General features: G+C 38.9%; 1 protein-coding gene across 1 annotated transcript in view; it reads left to right on the top strand.

Annotated features, from left to right (window-relative positions):
* kcnq1.2 (potassium voltage-gated channel, KQT-like subfamily, member 1.2) overlaps positions 1 to 21,117 on the top strand; it is a 122,840-nt gene that overhangs the window by 73,847 nt on the left and 27,876 nt on the right. The window contains exons 15-18 of the mRNA XM_053640910.1: positions 11,562 to 11,637; positions 11,994 to 12,088; positions 12,251 to 12,291; positions 15,005 to 15,066. Of these exons, the coding sequence (XP_053496885.1) occupies positions 11,562 to 11,637; positions 11,994 to 12,088; positions 12,251 to 12,291; positions 15,005 to 15,066 (274 nt within the window). The remainder of the gene's footprint in view (positions 1 to 11,561; positions 11,638 to 11,993; positions 12,089 to 12,250; positions 12,292 to 15,004; positions 15,067 to 21,117) is intronic.

The following is a 21,117-nucleotide window of genomic DNA, read 5'->3' as shown; positions in this document are numbered from 1 at the left end:
CACTCATATTGTTCATAATGTTTATAACATTGATTTCAGGAAAACACTCACCCATGTGATGCCATACACACTGCTGGTCTTGTACCTGGTAAAGTTGAAATTGTGATTCATTTGTCGAGGACTGTCGTCATCCTGCATTAAGATCAATGTTCCGATAAGGACATCAAGCATGCAGATGACCTTACCTAAGACATTTTCTGACTGTTTGTGCAGAAATTCTTTAAAATTGTTTACACAACTAGCTATATGAAGTGATGAAAATGTGCAAGTGCAAGAAGGCAAACTACAGTATATTACGTAACACAAACACATTTATTTGATATCCAGCACTTTAGTGTAAAGTACCGTCAGTACTTCCTTTCTTGCATTTGCCTGGTATGAGGATGTCATAGTGCATTCGACTAGAAGCTGTAACTTGTAATTCCTGATCTCTGACCAGGAAAGAAACAAAGAAAACGCCCCATCAACTCTGAAAAACCTACTAGGGAACTACTAGGGTTCTCCACAACTCTGAGTTCTTCTGAGTTCAACAAGTGACATCAAATCAACATGGCTGCTCACAGCATCAGAAGCAAACAAAGTAGCGCTTCTTACCTTTAAATGAGTTAAACAGTAGGTTTATATATTGACTTATTGACGTATTCACTTGTTCAATGTACGTATATCGTTGACTGTAGTGTTTTGAGGAGGAAAATATACATCACTCATCACAGTTTGTGAGTTTTTTTCCCACTTTGTAGTCAAACGCAGCACTAATTTCAAGTGAATGCAAGTGATGCAAGTAGTTGAAACGAATATTGTGAAAACCGCACTTTCATCCTACACAGTTCAGTATAGGTTTTGAATCTACCCAGAGTTCTGTTCCTCTATACTGTACATTTTGTGTATGTATTTTTTAATCTTCAAAGGTTGGGCCACATTTTTGTTCATTAAGCAAAAACATACAGTATATTTCTGGATCTCTCAGGGGCATATGCTAGTGTGTGTGTGTGTGTGTGTGCTGAGTGATGTGTCTATAGGACACTGTCTGGCATGGAGTCAGAAGGCAGAGTGTAATTGTTGCACATTGGTGTAAGCTTGATTAACCTGCCACACATTTCTGAAAGAGGATGAGAGAGAAAATAATAGAAACACCATGTTACTATCAAACTACCGCTACTCGTATCATTTCCCTTCTCATTTGATTCTCTTACATTCTCGATTTCTCCTTCTGTCTCTGTTACACACACACTCTCTCCCCTCCCCCAACGCACCAGTGTCCCAGCTGAGGAATAAAACTGTCGAGAGGGAGATATAATGCCCTAACAAACTCTCCAAGAGAGTCATTGCTTCTCGTGAATGTTTCTTTACACATGACACCTTACAAAAAACGTATTAAATACATACCATGGATAATTGACGTAGTCCTTGTCATCCGAAGTGTAGGTTTACATTATCGGTATTTATGCCCTTAAGTGATTTAAAAAACAACAGAATTAAAGTGTACCTAAAGAGGCAGGCATTTTTTTCACCCCGTCTCACCTCCTCCTCACTGTACAAGCAGCTTCTGCCTGATTTTGGAACATTTGAAAGAAGAGCCGAACAGTTGCAAAACCTGAGTAGCAATATCAAACAAACTTTAGTTCACCTCAGCTGGCCTGGTACTGCTTAGCTTGGACATGGTCTTGAACACACACACACACACACACACACACACTCATTGAGTGTTGACCCACTTTCAGCACACACATCCACACACCTTCTTCCTCCCCTGGCCTGCAAAAACACTTAATATGTTCCCCCTTGCTCCTCACCCTGTCCACCCATCAGAGCTTGTCATCCCTCTGCATAGCTAAATGATTCTGTTACATCGTCATGCTACACTCCGTCAAAGCCCCTCTGTTCTCTTCCTCCACAATATGCTCCGACCCTCTACGCTCAGGCTCCGTCTTTCAATCTTGCACATCTTTCCAATTATGATTTCTCACTCTGTTCCCAGAGCTTAATAACAGCCCACGCTACAACCCTTAACTACATAACTGTTGCCTTTCAGTGGCTCATTGCATCCGATGCTCTCCCTCCTCTTTGTCTTGTTTTCACATGAAGTTATTGAGTGCTATCATGTCTTTGAAACACATACAACCTCAATTCCAGTTCCAAAAAAGCTGGGACTTTTTTTTGGAATGTTATTCTATTGTGAATAACATATGGGTTTATGAGATTTGCAAATCGTTGCATTCTGTTTTTATTGAAATTTTACACAGTGTCCCAACTTTTTTGGAATTGGGGTCGCACATATACATGTACATATGATTGGAAAGGCAAGGCCAATTCAATTATTTTATTTTTGCTGTAGAATATTGGAACATGTGACTGACAGGTGTTTCTTGTTAAATTGGCTGTTTAGACAATAAATAGCTCTGAACATCTACTCTTGGCTGTAGCCTTCAGGTACACCTGTGAAGACTGCATTTGCTGTTAAAAAGGATAAGCTAACATAAAGAGCTGTCAATGGGAGAAAAGCAAGCCATTTTGAAGCAGAGAAAAGAGGGAGAGAGAGAAAACACATCTAGATAAATACCAGGAAATAAAAGCTGAAATCCTAAACTCTCGACTCATATCCATCTTTATATCTCAAACTCAAATGTCTCTGGTGTATAGCACAAGCAAATGAATAGACCTTGCCGTTCCAATAGTTTCAGAGGGGACTTTATACACACAAGGAAACTTAATACAAATACATTATATGGTGTTCTAAATGAATAGAAATACAGATAGGAGGTGCACTATTTATTAAATATTTTTTTATAACGCTTTCCAGATTCACAGGGCATCTGGTCAAGTCTAAACGGGTGCGTTGAGGTCTGGGATCCTTTGGGATGCAGCAATGTGTCACGATTTCTCCTCGCGCTAAGTGCTGGAGCACGCAGCGTGCTCTGAAAGCCAGAGCGCAAGTTTGAAGTGCAAGCGCGCTTCTGGGTTTTTCAGTGACATTGACTTTGTTTACTTTCTACACGTGCATCTGTTATGATTTCCATCCTGTCTCCGCCCCTGTACTGTCATTGGTTGTTTCCCTTACGTGGCATTATTGTATTCAGCTGTTCTGTGTTATCCCCCTGATTATGTTTAGTATAGTAGGTAAACCCCTGGTGTCTCATTGTTCGGCGCGAAGTATTGCGTGAGTTTTCCGAATACCAAGCCGTTGTTCTTTGTTTCTGCGCCATAGTTTTGATCTCGTTCTTGCCCTCATTGTCCGATTTTGTTTTGCCTTGTTTATGCCTGTTTGCTAATCGCCTGACCATTTGCCTGTTTGACCACGCCTACGTTTCACGATTTGGATTTGTCTGCCTATTTCTCGTCTAATAAAGCTCTTAACTGCAATTGCATCCGTCTCATCCTCCTGCACATGACAGAATACTTCACCTGAATATGGAAGCAGGAGGAGCACAAGCAGAGTGTCACACCAGAGTACATAGGGATCAGCCTACAGAACATGTCTATGGACTGGAGGAGGAAGCCGGAGTACCCGGAGAAAACCCCTGACAACATGCAAGTTCTGTGCGCATAGGGCAGTGGCGGGAATCAAACCCCCAACCCCGGAGATATGAGGCAAACGTGTTAATGCCCAACATTAACATTAATTTTGTCTGATAATTTTTCTCCGCATGATTTGTGCTGCAGTTGACAATGTGTACAAATGCGATAAAATAAACTGTGACCAAACAAGGTGAACTGTGTAACAGACCTCAAGGTGACTTTCCTGAGCTGTTTCTTTTCATCACTCATATTCAAAAACAATCTTATGGCATTTCCTTTAAATAAAGATCAATGGCTGAATTGTTCAGTGATTACTACGTGTAACTCTCTATTTGAATTCTTTAATTTGCTGGCTACAAATGTGATAAATTTGCATGCAGCCCTCCAAAAAAATACTTCTCCAACGGTTATATACAGCCGTGGTTCACAAGGTCACAGAAGCAGAGGCGTCTCCTTGCCGAGGTCACAGTAGAACCCTAAAGAGGCCATTTTCCCAAATCCATCCTTGTTGCCCATGAAAAAACATTCAGATCATCTTTCTCTTTTTTTCCCCCTTGCCCTCCTTTTTTTCTCCTTGGACTGTGAACTTTCTTTGTGTAGTCATGCAATCTGCAAGCCTTAGACAAATAAAAAAGATCACCCTGAGTTCAGGAATATAACCATCATGGGCAGCTGGGATGTTTATATGACAGTAAAGTATGCGTGCATTCATATGCACAGGCTCAGCAAATGGTGCTCTTACTCCAGACTGAACAAGGATGGATTCAGAAAAACGTGCTCCAGTAAAATGTGTCCTTGGCATGAAGTGTGTGTGTGTGTGTATGTGTGTGTGTGTGTGTGTTTATCAGTCTGAATACTGGTAAACAGTGACCTTGGCATGTAATTGGCAGCCTACAGCATTAGTATGTGAGTGGCTATTGTTACTGCAAATATTTATTGCCACTCTAAAATATGACTATACACCTCATAACAAAGTTTTCTTGTGATAAATTACATCATAATACATTTTGTTTAGGTATCATAGACATCAACAGTATTTTTTATAACACTGAGTGCCAGTTATTGTCACAGTAAAAGATAGCTAAAATATATTTCACGTTTTAAATGTTTTTTCATGAATGATTCATTTTGTCTCCTTTAAAGATATTATCTCATATATTTAACCTTTGTTTTTGTAGATGAAGAAATGATAAAACTACATTCTAACTTGTTTTTCAGAGATTTAAATATATACCACTCATGCCTTGCTCTCACTCTCTTAACAAACCTAGATATTGTAATATAGACATATCAGACCCCTAATTTCTCCATCTGGGGATTAATAAAGTATTATCTTATTATCTTATCTTATCTTATCATGCATCAGGTAAATGTCTTCATGTTCCATGATATTATACCGTGAAAATAGATTTTTTTTTTCTTCCATATTGCCCACCCCAATAATTAAAGGAACATAAAGTGCACTTTAGCTCTAAATTATAGTAAGAAAACCCCAATGAGACAAGACAAAAAAGTAAATATATGCTTGAAATTCAGAGTAGTTTGTGGCTTGATTCAGAAACTAATCTAAAATAATAATAATAATAATAATAATAATAATAATAATAATAATAAATAAACAGAACAATGACTCAGAGTGAAGAGATGTCTTTAAGGGCAACTCTTTTTTGTGACTCTGTATAAGTGTATTTGTTGTAACTGTTAAAAAAAAAATGAAAAAAAAGGGGCGCAAAACATTACACCTACCCACACATACACATGTAAAGGCAGATATGAAACAACATTTGTGGTTTCTACATTTTTAAGCTCATGTAGCTCAAGCTTATAATGCTCTACTGGGTGGGTTCATGCTGCATTTCCCTTGAATAGCAAACACGTTAGACAGAAAAGCTGTAAAAATAAATCAATAAAAAAAATAGTTCTAACCAAAGAACACTAAACTGTTATCTATCCTTTGATTATACAATGTGTGCTCAGTCTATCAACTTTGAGTTTCTCCTTCAAATGCGTTTTACTGAAACCATGATAAACAGTCCACTTTGTTCATGTTCATTATACTTGCGAGTGAGACCGTAACAATGGGGACTGTTTATGCGTTAAGGAAACGTCACTGCAATGGGCTGAAAGATATTACTGTGTGTTCAAGTCCTCCTGGGAAGTTCATATTTATGAGTTGGGAAGTCGTAATTACGACGTCAGGTACATTCAAGTCACTTTGGTTAGAGCAAGTTTGGCATGTACCAAACACATAATAATTGAAATCCGCTTCTGAGGCGAGTAAACATTCAATTTCAACAAATTTACCGTTAACTACAGATCCATTTATTTCCACCATGTTTTCTTACTGATACGCCCCCAACTTGTAGCTCAAAGAAAATCCCATTCGTAATTATGACTTTGTGGTGCATTTCATGTGCGTTCAACTCATAAATACAATCTTTGTGATATGACTTAAATGCACCATTAGCCCAAACTAGGGGGTGAATCACCTGACACCGCTGAATCTGATTGGCTGTGTGAATCGACAGCGCTGGGCTCGTTAAAGTCATCCCACAGCCTCGCTTCATATTATGGTGCTTTCAAGTCATGTCGGAAAGATCATATTTACGAGTTGAACACACATGAACACCACCGCAAAGTCATAATTATGAGTTGGAAACTGGGGATTTTCTTTGAGCCCAGAGTTTCCGAGTTGGGGGCGTGTCAGTAATAAAACATGGTGGAATCAATGGATGCAACGTCTGTAGTTCAGGGTAAATTTGTTGAAAGCTAATTGCCTGCACAAAATACAATAACCTTGTGCATTTTTACGATATAATACGTAAGGATGAAGTTTACAGTGGTTTCATAAATTGATTAAAAACATTAAAAAGCAAAACACACCTCAGGTGCATTCTTAGTTCTTCATTTTCTAGAAGTAGAGTTAAAAAAAAAAAAACCTTGCTGTATTAGTTTGTAGGTAATTAACAGAAGGTACGCCGCCATCTTGCTTGCGACACCCGACGTCGTAATTACAACTTTCTAACTCGTAAATACAAACTTCCCAGGAGGACTTGAACGCACAGTTATTCTACGTTTTTCGCAGGGCCGCTGGTGGTGCTGTTTTACTCGGTTTCACAAAAATAGTCCCAAATACAAAAAATAAAACAATTGTTAACCACACGATGTGGATGCAGAAAATTAAACCTAATATTGTTAGTTTTTTTTAATCTTCGAAAGACAAGGGGACTTAGATCCTCTAGCTCATTTATATGAGCTGCCCCTGTATATTTCCTATGTAAAAGTCCCTGAAAAGTCTCAGTCACAACAACAAATGTGTGTGTGTGTGAGAAAGAGAGAGAGAAAGACAAACAGAGAGAGAAAAAAAGAAAGAAAGAAAGAAAGAAAGAAAGAAAGTGAACGGGTTTATTTTTCTGTCAGTATGAGTATATTCATTCCATATTTGACTTCCAAATGGCCAATATATGAAAAGTGATCTCCAACACTGGCACTTTGGCTGAGGCACAGTGTGTCTTACTTACCTGTAATTGTATACTCAGAACCACAGGGCTTACTCAGCTGTACACCTCCCTTCCCCCATCTTCTCCAGTATAACCTGAATTCTGACTTGATGCCAGTATTGTTTCAGCAGTCTGTGGCTATCTCTTAGTGATCTCAAAGTGTGTTCATTGAAATGACCCCAAACCTTATCATAATAAAATGCCACACATTAACACACTCTTCATACACAGTATCGTTTAAGAGTGTGACGTGTGTGTGTGTGTGTGTGTGTGTGTGTGTGTGCTTGTTTGTTTGTTTTGTGTGACGACCTGACTCACATCTTCAGGCCCGAGCGCTCAAACTCTCAATCTCACCTGTTCTCTTCCTTCTTCTTTTCTTTACTATTTTCTTCGCGATTGTCAAACACATGCTAAAATTACATCAGTATTCCAGGAACACACACACACATGCACGCACACACTCTCCCTCTCTCTCTCTCTCTCTCTCTCTCACACACACACACACACACACACACACACACACACACACACATTATTGTCTTCTATTTGCTCTGTCAAAGAAGCATCTGAAGCTGCAGTTAATTTTGTTTAGCTTTAAGCTTTAAATATCCACTTAACTATAAAGTCCAGCAACTAATGCTTTTACTATGACGAATTAATACAAGCACATCTGAAAATAATAATGACGTATAGACATTAATGGCCAACAGAGCCATATATATTACTAACCATTTCATTCTGTTAATTAATACCATGACAGTTGTAAAAATGAATAAAGATTTTATTTAATGTTTTCCAGCACCCACAGTTCTAAGCTAAACCCCAACACAGTATATATTATAAATAAAAATTCCACCTGTGGTATGAAACAGTGTATAATACAGTACATAATACAGTGTTCTAAAATCACCTTTATAAACAACTAAATCCTTAGTTGTCCAAAGATTTATCCAAAGATAAATCCAATCAAATTAGTAGACCAGAACTAACTGTGGTATAAAGTATAACATCATATCCATTAGACTGCAGGACAGCTCTGAAACACAGGGACTTGAAGGTGGTGTCTGAGAGTAGTCTCCAAACTATTAACACTGTGGTCACTACCCTTCATGTACTCTTCTCTCATGTGCTGGTATGACCATGGAACATCAAATAACAGACCTTTCAATCCTAATATCAGCCACCAAGCTGAGGCGATTCAAGGCACAACAGACACCATGCCTTAAGGGCCTATTTTTAATTTTTTTTTTCTTTAACATGCCTAATCCTCCTAAGCAGCTTGCAACCCTATTAAGAACATAAATCATAATCCTTGTTTCAGCATTGCACAAATTTAGTGTGTTGTCCTTCAATATCTGCTCTCTCTCTCTCTCTCTCTCTCTCTCTCTCTCTCTCTCTCATATCATTAGAATATTTCCGTATATCTTTCTACTTCAATTTCTATCTATCATCAGTACTAAATCACATAAAAGGAGTAAATGACTGTTGTATGTGTGTGTGAACAGTGTTTATCTCTGAACAGAATTGTTGTTGTTGTTGGTCTTGTTGTTTATCTCCACTTTATTTCATGGCCTCCTTGCTTAAATCCCAACCCTCTGAAGACCCCGTTTCTCTTTGTACTGCTTTGAAGTTGATAACATGATTGTTTTTGCCTTAAAGGAGCTCAGACTGTTTCCTTTTCCCGGTTATGTAAAGCTTACAGATCAATGGGCTCATCAACCAACCTTTGACAAAGGTCATTTTCTGATAATCCCACAGTGTCTCCAGAACTGAGGGAGCTGTTGGAGACTTTTAATGTAGACCTGATCAGTAGAACCAAAACATTCATCTCTTAACTATGGTACATACTCAGGCTAATAATTTGGTTTAGATGTCAGATAAGGATCATGTTAGGGCTATATTTTAGGCTTAGGGATTAGTTCAATTAGAATATGGGTTTAGTGTCATGTGTATATATTTAATAAGATACTGTATATCTGATTTTTTTTTCTTTTGTTTTTTTTAAAAAAAGGAGAAACAGAGGAGAAACATGAGGTCAAAGAGAAAATTGATAGCAGAATTATGCCAGAGTTGACATTTGATAATAGTTCAAGCTCAGTAATCTGCTCCTTCACAGTTTAACTGATATTACTATCACTTGGCACTGCCAAGCTGCCACTGTTGAGCAATTGAGCAAGGCCCTTAACTCTCCCTGCTCCAGGGGCGCCGTATCATGGCTGACCCTGCGCTCTGACCCCAACTTCCTGGCATGCTGGGGTATGCGAAGAAAAGAATTTCCCTGTGCTGTAATGTATACGTGCCCAATAAAGACTCATTATCATTATCATTTTCATTATATTATACAGTATATCCTTAATTTCCTAGCTGCATCATTGGATGGCGTTGAAATGAAACTATTGGTGTTGGTTATTAGTGCGTCTTTCTACGTTCGATAAGGAGGATCAGTGTAAATTATTAAACTAATCCAGCGACCATCCAGTGATGTTTGTGTACGCAGCTGCGTACGGCAAATTATTTAAACAATTTGACGATTTAAACAGTTCAAGTCACTTTCTTTCTTATAGAGCGTGTTTGATTTAGTTTACTCCTACGTGTTAATTAGTACATTAACTAAGAAACATGTGCTATAGGTGGTCGTTATTCACACATGATTTCAACTACACGACTTGTGTTGTAGTTAAGGTTAGCGCTTAATAAGTACATGCCTTAACTCATCATTCGTTCATATTTAAGTAAGTATTAATTCAGGTGTTAGTGCATGATGATTCATGTACTGTTATTGTAAAGTGTTGCTTTTAACTGTGTGTGAGTGTGTGTGTGTGTGTGTGTGTTTCTGTCTTTTAGGCCTCACGTTCAGCAAGAGACAACATTGTTATCAATCGTATCACAGAGATACTTGCTTGATATGATATATAGTGAGGGTCTTGTGTAAAGCTTCCAGGCTGCGTTCAATCTTTACTAAGAAGGGTCACAATACGTATGACAAAACACAACGGAGTGTGTTTTTATTACTTTGGCTTAATTCATCTAGGATCTTATCAGGAACAGAAGCAAGCTTATGGCGTATTGCAGATTTGTTACAGAACACGAGTTGAATTCATTTGTACCTGCTATAGGAGCGTTGTGTGTGTGTGTGTGTGTGTGTGTGTGTGTGTGTGTGTGTGTGTGTGTGTGTATGGGATCAAATATCAGTTCCTCTGTGATGGAAGACTGCACTCCATGTGTATGGAGATAAAACAGGAGGACAGAGACTTGTGATGTAGCAGCATGTTTTGGGGACATGTGTTTTCCTATCCAATTATGCTCAGCTCCCAAATAGTTCCCTTTCACACACACACACACACACACACACACACACACACACACACACACACACACACACACACAAAACGTCACTCCGGATGTTTTCATGTTTCATGCATTCATGTATCTGATTAATAGAAAGAAAGAGAACAAGAAAGACATAATGCTGGAGTGAGGCAAAAGGGGAGAAAGGGAGGACATAAGGAAAAAGATTGTCTTTGATGTACATGCACGTGTCATGTGTGTGTGTGTGTGTGTGTGTGTGTGTGTCCCCTCCTCTAATTAAGAGCTCCACTCTGACTGCTGACGGCACAAATGCAGAAGGCTGGAGATGGAAGGAGACATGCAATCAAAACAAACGAGTGTCCTGGCCGAGCCTCTCGAAACCCTGTGGCACATGGACTTGATTTATGTTGTGTAGTGCATCTTAGTGACAATACACAGTGACTTATCTAGAAAGAGATGACCTGAGACAGGCAAATATGTGGTCTGTCTTTTGTGGTAAAGATGAAGGACGTTTTATGAAATGGCATTGTTTGTGTGTGTGTGTGTGTGTCTGTGAGAGAGAGAGAGAGAGAGAGAGAGAGAATCAGGCGTGCCGACATTCTTCTGGGCCAGAAGTTTGTGACGTACATTTTTGTTTGTGCACGATCAGAGGGATATGACAACCCTCCTTTGAACCTGCCCTATTTTTCTTCACTGTCACTGCCCTTTTATTTCCCCCTCTCTCTCATCTCGTTTGTCTCATTTTTCACTTCTCTTTTCACATACTCCAAGCCCAGGATAAACGCAACACATTGAAGTCAGAGATAAACCAAAAAAGTCACATGTTTTGAGCCAGACATGAGAAGAATCTTGCTATCTTGGGGCTCTATATCACTGATAAGCATTTTTTCCATAACACAAAAAGAACATGCTGGAATTCAAATGCTAGAAATAAATGTGGGGGTTTTGAACTATGACACTAATTTAGAAATAACCAACAAGCATTTTCTGGTTAGTGCATAAGCATGCAAACACACACACACACACACACACACACACACACACACACATACATACAAAAGATTTTCCATAGCACTCGATATTGAGTCATTCATGTACTTGTTGATTTGACCACAAGTTGATGATATTTACTTCTTGAGAAGTGTGCAGAACTGCCTTACTTTGGCAGGAAAGAGACAAAACCAAATTGTTTGTGTGTGTGTGTGTGTGTGTGTGTGTGTGTGTGTGTTTCTCCAGGCTTACCCATGTGCATCGACATGCAATCAAGGTCATAAGGAGGATGCAGTATTTTGTAGCTAGACGGAAATTTCAGGTACAAACACAATTTCCTTCATATTTTGTTTTTTAATAAAAGACATTTCTTTCCTTCTTAAATTCAACATACAGAAATTAGTTATTCGTTTCACAACTAAGTTTCAATATTAAAAATCATTAAACCACTTTGCTGTAGGTTTGGGATTAAAGTGAGTATTGTTCGCAATGCAAGTAAAATGTACAAACCCACTTCACATTGTTTTTTTTTTGGGGGGGGGGGGGTTTCTGGACACTTAATGAACCGCTTTCTGGTTAACTCGTTGAATAACACTGTCATGGTAACAAAGCATGGAAGTTGGAGGCCCAGTGGGACACTAGCTTTTTATCAACGCTTTCTGTCTCCGCACTCGGCAGCAAGCGAGGAAACCCTACGACGTGAGAGACGTGATCGAGCAGTATTCCCAGGGTCACCTGAACATGATGGTCCGCATTAAAGAGCTCCAGAGACGGTGAGACAACAACAACAACAACATCCCCAGAACTGGTGCTCTTTTGTTGCTTTCCTTTCACAATTTTCTGTTTAATTGTATGGCTGGGGGACTTGGGAAAGGGAAGGGGGCGGTTGGGGGTCTAAAACAATCAATGCATATTACATTGTTTTCCTTTCCTAGGATGGATCACACATTGGGAAAGCCAGGAATGTTCCTGCCAGGTACTTAGCATTATTACACCACCCTCCCTCCATGGCCTTGAAAGTGTTAAAGTGCTCCTATTATGCTTTTTCAGATATTACCTTTCATGTAGTGTGTTACAAAATGCAAAGCACACGATAAATGGAGTTATTGACTCCCAAAAGAAAGAACTGATTCTGAACACCTGAAACGAGTCGTCAGTAATTCCAGACTTACTTCCCGTAGTAATCTATGTAGGTTGGTAACAAAAAACCGCTTCTGGTCTTTATCGACTCCTCGCGAACAACGTGTACTCTGACTCGCCCTCAAACACTACAGTTGAGGTTGCGTCTTGAAAGAGTTAGGTTCATGACTAGAGGACGTTGTTTTCCTGCAAAAGCAAAATCACTTTGCATGGACTCCCAAAGGATGAGGATGTATAGCGCCAGCAGTTAGAATTAATTTTAAAATGATACCACCGACTTTCTTTGCGTTCCTGTCATGTCACTGACGACACTGCTTCTCAAATCTAGCTGAAGGTAACGCGGGATTTGCGAAATGATTATTCACTAAAGACATAAAGCCGTACACACTTTATTTGGACAATTTTGCGCCTCTGGATCACAACTTGTAAGTATGAATAATTAATTATAGATATATTTTCTACCGAGTGTTCCAAATGTGTTGTTTTGTGTTGTATACGTGTACACCCAGTGCACAGCCGTTAGCCTGTCAGCTGTTAGCCTCTGCTAACCAGCAAACTCACATCATTGCCAAACTACATACAAACTTACCACTGAGAGGCGTCCTGTTCTCGTCGTGCTTGCGATGGTGGTTCGGGTTGATCTTCCAATGTATCAATATCAGACTTGGGTTCAAACTGATAAGGTAAAACCGACGGCGTTATTACTGAGCTGAAATTCAGATATGGTAGTGGGCGTTTCCTTTCCGACATGCGCTGTAAGTGGTAGACCAATCACAACAGACTGGGACATCTGACCACTCAGAGCAGAGTAGGCTCTCTGAAGGGAGGAGTCGTTTATGACCCTGGGAATAAAAGGTAATTCTGCAATGTAAATTATGAGAAAATTAAAGTGTTTCTTGACCTTGGATGCATGTAAACCTATTGTATGAGACTTTTAAAACAAAGTCAGGCATGTTTAAAAAGCATAGTAGGTGCACTTTAACAACACTTAACAGACATCTATATACTGTATTGTCTATACAGACTATAGACAATACACTATATATGAGCTGTCTCTGCAACAACAAGCACTTTTTATGTGGCCGAACACCTTAACACTCTGATCTGATGTGGTAAAGGTATGTCACAGTAAAGACACCTGTCTCACTGTTTTGGATTATAAATAACAAGTAGCATACTTGTACATTAGCTGTAGCACAAAACCTCATATATATTTCAATGTTTTAAGGGTATATTTATAACACGTTAAAATGAGTTATGACACATTTTCCTGTGCGTTGTGCTAAAAAAAATATGACGTAAAAAGCCTGTAGTTGCAAAAACTAGATCCTGTATAGATTCTACACATTGTCATTCTTCAGCGTAGTTAATAAACTATGAATTTCAGTGTTAATATGTAATGAGTGATGCTATCTAAATTATAAACACCTGAACTAAAAAGTTTACTCAGGATGTATTATTATGTAGTTGATTTGGGCTAGAGTTAAAATTAAGTTCATAGTTCCATAAATCCATCCATCCATCCATCCATTTTCCGTACTGCTTATCCTACACAGGGTCAAGGAGCCTGGAGCCTATCCCAGGGAACTTGGGGGACAAGGCAGGGGACACCCTGGACGGGGTGCCAACCCATTTCAGGGCACAAATGCATATACATTCACATACTACAGACAATTTGGAAATGCCAGTCAGCCTACAGCTTATGTCTTTGGACTGGGGGTGGAAACCAGAGTACCCAGAGGAAACCCCCAAAGCATGGGGAGAACACACAGGACATAGGCAGTATTCAAACCACCAACCCTGGAGGTGTGAGGCAAACGTGATAACCACTAAGCCACCATGCAAATGGTACTGAATGTACCATTCAGTCTCACTTAAGAATTCATTCACTATTAAAAACCAAGAACGTATTAATAAAGGCATTAACTAAATACAATGTACTAAATGTGTGATGGTGTGGGAAAACCTATTGGATCTTGGCTGTATGGCTGAATTTGGCCAAAATTTCTTAAAAAACAAACAAAACAAGCAACCATTTTTTTTAAACCAAAATTTGGCTTTTCTGCTTATAAGATAGATTATTTTGACATGTTTAATTTGTTTGGCCTGTTTCAAGTATCTGAGTCACATGACATGGTTCAAGTTACCTAAGATCGTTTAGTCAGCCCGAACAGCAAAATATCATGGCCGTATTTTGCTCATGTATTTGGAGTTACAAAATGGAGCAGGGCTTCTGCTTGCACATTTGGTTCCCTATACAAGTCGCACATTTAGCACATTTGGTGCCCTTTATGCCCAAACATTTTTCCTTCCTCTAATCTGGCAACGTATCTCAGGGGATACGTACCTTTAAAAATGTGCAAAATAACATTATGAAGAACATGTGAAGTATTTTGCAAGTCCAAATGTAAATTTGAAGTGGATAAATGCACACAAACGTATCCGAAGAATTTCATTATTTAAGAAATCATTTTGACCGGTTTCCTGTTGAAGATGATTTCTTTTTTTACAAATACATTCTGAAATATTTATTTATTTATCTTTAACAGAAAAAGGCATGGAGAAAGAGTACTACACTATTGGAGCCAGGCTAATCAGACTGGAAGATAGGGTGAGTGAGTGAGTGTGTGTGTGTGGGGGGGGGGGGATGTTGGGGGGAATTGGTGGGTGGGTTGTGCGTGTCTCAGAATAAGCTGCTGCTGATGTTCTGATAACTGGATGTTCTTCTTGATCTACCTCTCAGATACAGATTATCCACACCCTGTATTTTGACTGGCTCATTTAGACACATCTCTCTCTCTCTCTCTCTCTCTCTCTCACACACACACACACACACACACACACACACACACAGAGAGAGAGAGTGTACTCAGTAGCCTGTAGTCTCATTCAGTCTTGTCAGAGCAATCTGAAATGATAACACAATCTTTATGCTGGATTCTGCAAGTTTTACTGTTGACAAACATACCAGAGAGTTTACAATAATAATAAATAGTGTTATTATGTATGCTAAATATCATAAATTTTCAATCATTTTGTCTTTTCGCAAACAGTCCACTTGTATCCAAGTCTATTTATAATTGTTCAGTGTGTTTCCTGTGTTATCACGGATAGAGATATGAAATATGAGTTTAAATTTCTTTTGCCAATTACAACAATTAATTATTTTTACAATTAAGCCCATGCACAAGTATCTTTATGAGTGCCATAAATGAATAATGTATGAATGCCATGATTTGTTTTATGTTTATGTATTTGCACTAGATCGGATCTCCTCTCTCATGTTATGAGTTTACTTTCACTTTTTTCTCTCACAAAATATCAAAATGAACTAATTATCTTATTATAACTTTATTCTATATGAATTAAGCTGTAACGATTTTCAATTTAAGGCCAATATATACCAATCAGCCATAACATTAAAACCACCTGCTTAAGCCCCTGCTTAATATTGCGTAGGTCCCCCTTTTGTCCCCACATCAGCTCTAACCCATCAAGGAATGGACTCCACGAGACCTCTGAAGGTGTGCTGTGGTATCTGGCACCGAGACATTAGCAGCAGATCCTTTAAGTCCTGTAAGTTGTGAGGTGGAGCCTCAGTGGATCTGATTTGTTTATCCAGCACATCCCACAGATGCTCAATTGGATTGAGATCTGGGGAATTTGGAGGCCAAGTCAACACCCTGAAGTCTTTGTCATGTTTCTCAAACCATTTTTTGCAGTGTTGCAGGGTGCATTATCCTGCTGAAAGAGACCACTGACATTAGGGAATACCGTTGCCATGAAGGGGTTTACTTGGTCCGCAACAGTGTTTAGGTAGGTGGTACGTGTCAAAGTAATATCCACATGAATGCCAGGACCCAAGGTTAAACAGCAGAAGATTGCCCAGAGCATCACACTGCCTCTGCTGGCTTACCTTCACCCCACAGAGCATCCTGGTGCCATCTCTTCCCCAGTTAAGCAGCGCACACACGCCCGGCCATCCACATGACATTAAAGGAAATGTGATTCATCAGTAAAAGCCACCTTCTTCCATTGCTCCATGGTCCATTTCTGATGCTCACGTGCCCATTGTAGGTGCTTTTGCCAGTGGACATGGGTCAGCATGGGCACTCTGACCAGTCTGCAGCTACACAGCCCCATACACACAAACTAGCCTTCATTCCCTATGTGCATCAATGAGCCTTGGGTGTCCATGACTGTCACCGGTTCACCAGTTGTTCACTTGCTGCCTAATATATCCCACCCCTTAACATGTGCCACTATAAAGAGATAATCAATGTTACTCACTTCACCTGTCAATGGTTTTAATGATTGATTGAATGAGTGACATGTTGGTTATAGATACAGCTCTCAGACACTGAGATTTAATTATCCTAGGTTATATTGTTCTTTCTTGAAAAACAGATGTGGCAGTAATGCATTTTGAGAAGAAACATGTTTTAAACCCCTAAACAAACGAGCCATGATTAGTACATACATATATGTAGTGACCCATAAGCATTCACTTATGTTGATAAAAACAACATAACATATTTTGGAAACAAACTGTTCATATTATTACAGTTTTAATACTCTGCTCAGGCGTGCATTATTGGGTGGAATCGAAAGCAGATCTGGATATCAGATATCAGTCCTCCAGATCCTTTAATGCCACATCTGGAAATGGAAGCAACACTAATAGCAACCCAGAAAAGGAAACTGAGACTTTAGCAACAGTACCGGTGATTATCTTCTGCCAGCTGTGCTACTCAGTGATAGTTAGTGTCTTGGTTTGGTGATGATGTTACCATGATAATGTAAATAATAGTCAGAAAACACTGGACTACTGCAACACATTAAATAATACATGAGCATAGGCAGACTTTGCATCTGAGTATGTGTGTATGTATGAGTGTGCAAAGAGTAAAGGTAGCTTTTGTCCAGACTAAGTGCAGGTCAGCGGTGTTTAGTGGAAGCTGCTAGGTGTATCCTTGTTTTCTTTTGCATGGCACTTTATACAGGACAGCCCTGGTATTACCACATTCTGCCAAACAAGCACCGTGGCACATGCTCTCTGATCTTCGTAGTCCTGTCCCGTGTCTCGCCTGTGTGTATAATACTCAACTCCTTTTCCTCTGAAATATTTGCAAGCCTGAGCCCTGTCTCTGTCATCCACGTGTGACACAAACAATCCGTACAGATCAGCATCACCTCGGTCATGACCCATTTAGCATATCTATAACTACGTTTCTGTTTAATAACCAGTTTAAACAGAGTTTAAAGACAAATTGGTGGACCTGTAACACCTATGTATTAAACTAATGTGGAAAATTGAAGGGTGTGAGCTAAAAGAGCTAACAAAGGGTGTGAGCTGACAGGGTGTGCGCTAATTGGTATTCAGACCACAGATGTTACTAAGCACTGTTCAGACAGTTGCACAAGAGCATCTTGGATGGACCGTGAAGAAAACAGAGACATTTCTCAGTTACATTTGATTTTGACCTTGAATTTCTGACCTTTAATATTTGGTGTGATGACCCTTTGCTTTAAAAAAAAACAACAAAATAGTAGTCTCGGGTACAATTTATACAGTTTTATAAGTTTTATAAGGAAATGAGCTGTAGGTTTATTGAGCATCTTGCACAACCAGCCACGGTTCTTCTGGAGACTTTCACTGGTTTACTCACGTCTTATTTTTGCAGCAAAACCCAGAAGCCTTCATTGTGTGGGTTTTTTTTTTTGGTCTGAAAAGTGTCTCTTACGTAATACGTTGCCTTCTTTACTGACATACAAACGTTCTTCTGTAACATTTAATTTTGTGCTGGAAAACTAATGTTTGGAAATGTTTGTGTACTGACTCGATAATGTAGAAGTCATTAAATAAAAATATAACAAAGTTTGTACTAAAAAAATAGGAATGCCTAAGACTTTTGCACAGTACTGTGCATATATTGTATATATCAGAAATACATGCTTTGTCAGCTTCTCCTTGAGAGCATATTAATCCTAAACATATTTTTCTTTATATATTGCACTGAATTAACCAACACATAGGAATTATATTACTAAGTAGACAAATCAAAATATAAAAAAGTGATAAAAAAAAAAAAAAAAAAGCTTATTTGAACACAGGTTATGGCCTTGATTTAGTATCTTGTTTCTACATGAAATTGCACTAAAAAAGTTCAACAATATGTGCTGGATCAAGTGCTATTTTGTAAGCTGGAAGCCATATTGTTAAATTAACACAAACTTGTAGTGACTTATGTGTAACTAAGAGTACCTCTTACGTCCATAATTACGTCTGATGTCTGAATTAAAATGGGTGTAATTTTGGTATTAATGTCTCACTACGTGCACATTACTCGACTCTGAATACTAAATCTGGCTTAATGTGTCTTAGATTCTGAGCAACCTGGCGAGCGAAAGCAAAAGTTAACCTAGCCATCATAGCCCACTGTGACAATTCTATAGTTTGGTACACAAACAATTAACCCAATGCTTGTGTCGTACTTTTTCTTAAGCGATGTAGCAGGTTGAAAGTCTGGACATTTCTCAGATCTGTCTGGCCATTGTGTTGTCTTGAACAAATAGTCTGACATCAATGGGATGGGATTTGAACTTAGGAACCAAACTAAGCACTTGTAGAAGCATGTTAGGAAGTCTGTGGTTGTAATTAAATATTTACTAATAAAATCTACAAAGAAAAAAGAACCAGGCATGAATGTTTTTAAACAACAGCGCTTAAGCTGAGTAATTGAATATTCCTGTGAGCAGATGCTCATCCTGTATTTTTAAGTGAGAGCAAGGCCAGTGTAATTGTAGTTGTGTCCAATGTGTAGTTTTGTCTGTCTTTCTATGCCTCAGGGCAGCAGGTGTGTGAACCCACTGACCCTGACACGCATGCACACACACATCTGGACTGAGTGCGTTTCCATGTTTTTGGTTTTCCTGGAGCATCGCACAGGAGAGATGGTTTAAAAACAACTCCACAGGACTCTTTGTGAAAAGGTAGAGCAGCTTTTATATATGAATTATATATATATATATATATATATATATATATATATATATATATATATATATGGGACACTTTTGAAAATTGTGTAAAACATATCTTAAAGAGTTCAGCATAAAGTTTTAAGGAAAGATACCAAGGTTCATAGGAAACAAGGGTCTATAAGGATACATCCCTGTGACGCATATAAAGAGGTTATAAGTACCGTGTTGCTATAGTCTCTCTCGTTTTCTCTCTTTCTTCCAGTTCTGTTTCCCTCCTTTTATCTGTCTTATTTAGTTCTTTCTTGCCATTAGCCTGAAACAATTTGTCTTTTGCAGTGCCAGAGGTTTTGAGGCGTATGTCTGAATGGCAGCTTGTGAGTAATACTGTCTTAATATGTCTCACTCAGACAGTGATTTATTCCACTTGGACAGAGACACATATGCCAAACAAATGTCGCTTTCTGTCTGTACAAAGCCACATACCGCAATGAAGGTGTCTTTCTCCACTCCCTCGCAACAAGAGAACCAGGACTTCATGAAGATATATTACCCTATATGACATCACAACCTCTCACAGATCATGTGACTAAGTGGTAAAGGTTGATCTGCCTTGCTGATGGCTGAAGTGTTCAGACATGAAAAGTCAGTAAATGTAACAAGCACATGGTTAATTCACACACACACACACACACACACACACACACACACACACACACACACACACACACTTGCAGGCATGCACACACACCTGTTGTGCAGGACAGTCCATCCCATCTTCTCAGAGACACAACACATATCCAGTGCATGCCTCAGGGTTATTGCAGGGTTGGTCCAGATGACACAAACAGGACTGGACTTGTGCATTTAATAGGAGAATATTTAGGAAACAAAGACCATGGTGACATGCAGAATAATAATTACTGGACATGTGCACTTGGTCTAAGAAGGCATTTGAAAATGTTCATTTAAAAAAAAATATATATATATATATATATATGTATATATATATATATATATATATATATATATATATATATATATATATATATTAACAAAGCATTTTGAGCTGTACAGTATTATCTGGTTGCTGCACAATGTCATTATAACTGAACTGCACTGAATGAGACTGGTGTTTTTCACCAGGAATCTCCAAAATGCTCAATTGAAACACTGCAGTGTTTAAAAATGTAGTGTTCAAGCTTCCATTTATTCATTCATCGTCAATAAATGCTTTATCTCGGTCAGGGTTGTGGTGGATACAGAGCATATCCTGGGAATACTGGGTGTGAAGCAAAAACACAACCTTTAGGACACACACACACACACACACACACACACACACACACACACACACACACACACACATTGACACAGTCATTCAAACCTATGAGCAATTTAGAGTCGAGGATGACATGCACAGGCAGTAACATGAGCTGAGGATTGAATCGGGGACACTCGAACTGCTCGAACTCGAACTGCTGCACCAAATTTGGTGTTTATGAGTAGGGCTGCAGCTAATAATTATTAGCTTTTGTTTTTAAAATATCCATCCGAGTACTGTCTCAAATATTCAAATATTCCATAACAGCACCAGAACTAAGAGGAAACATTTTGGTAGGTGACTAAGATGCAAAACTGTTTATATGTGTCATTTTTTTGACACTGAGACACTTAAGGC

Source organism: Ictalurus furcatus, chromosome 14, assembly GCF_023375685.1.
Source record: "Ictalurus furcatus strain D&B chromosome 14, Billie_1.0, whole genome shotgun sequence".
NCBI classification, from domain to species: domain Eukaryota; kingdom Metazoa; phylum Chordata; class Actinopteri; order Siluriformes; family Ictaluridae; genus Ictalurus; species Ictalurus furcatus.
The sequence above is the reverse complement of the archived record's forward strand: the minus strand, read 5'-3'. Positions and strand labels throughout refer to the sequence as shown.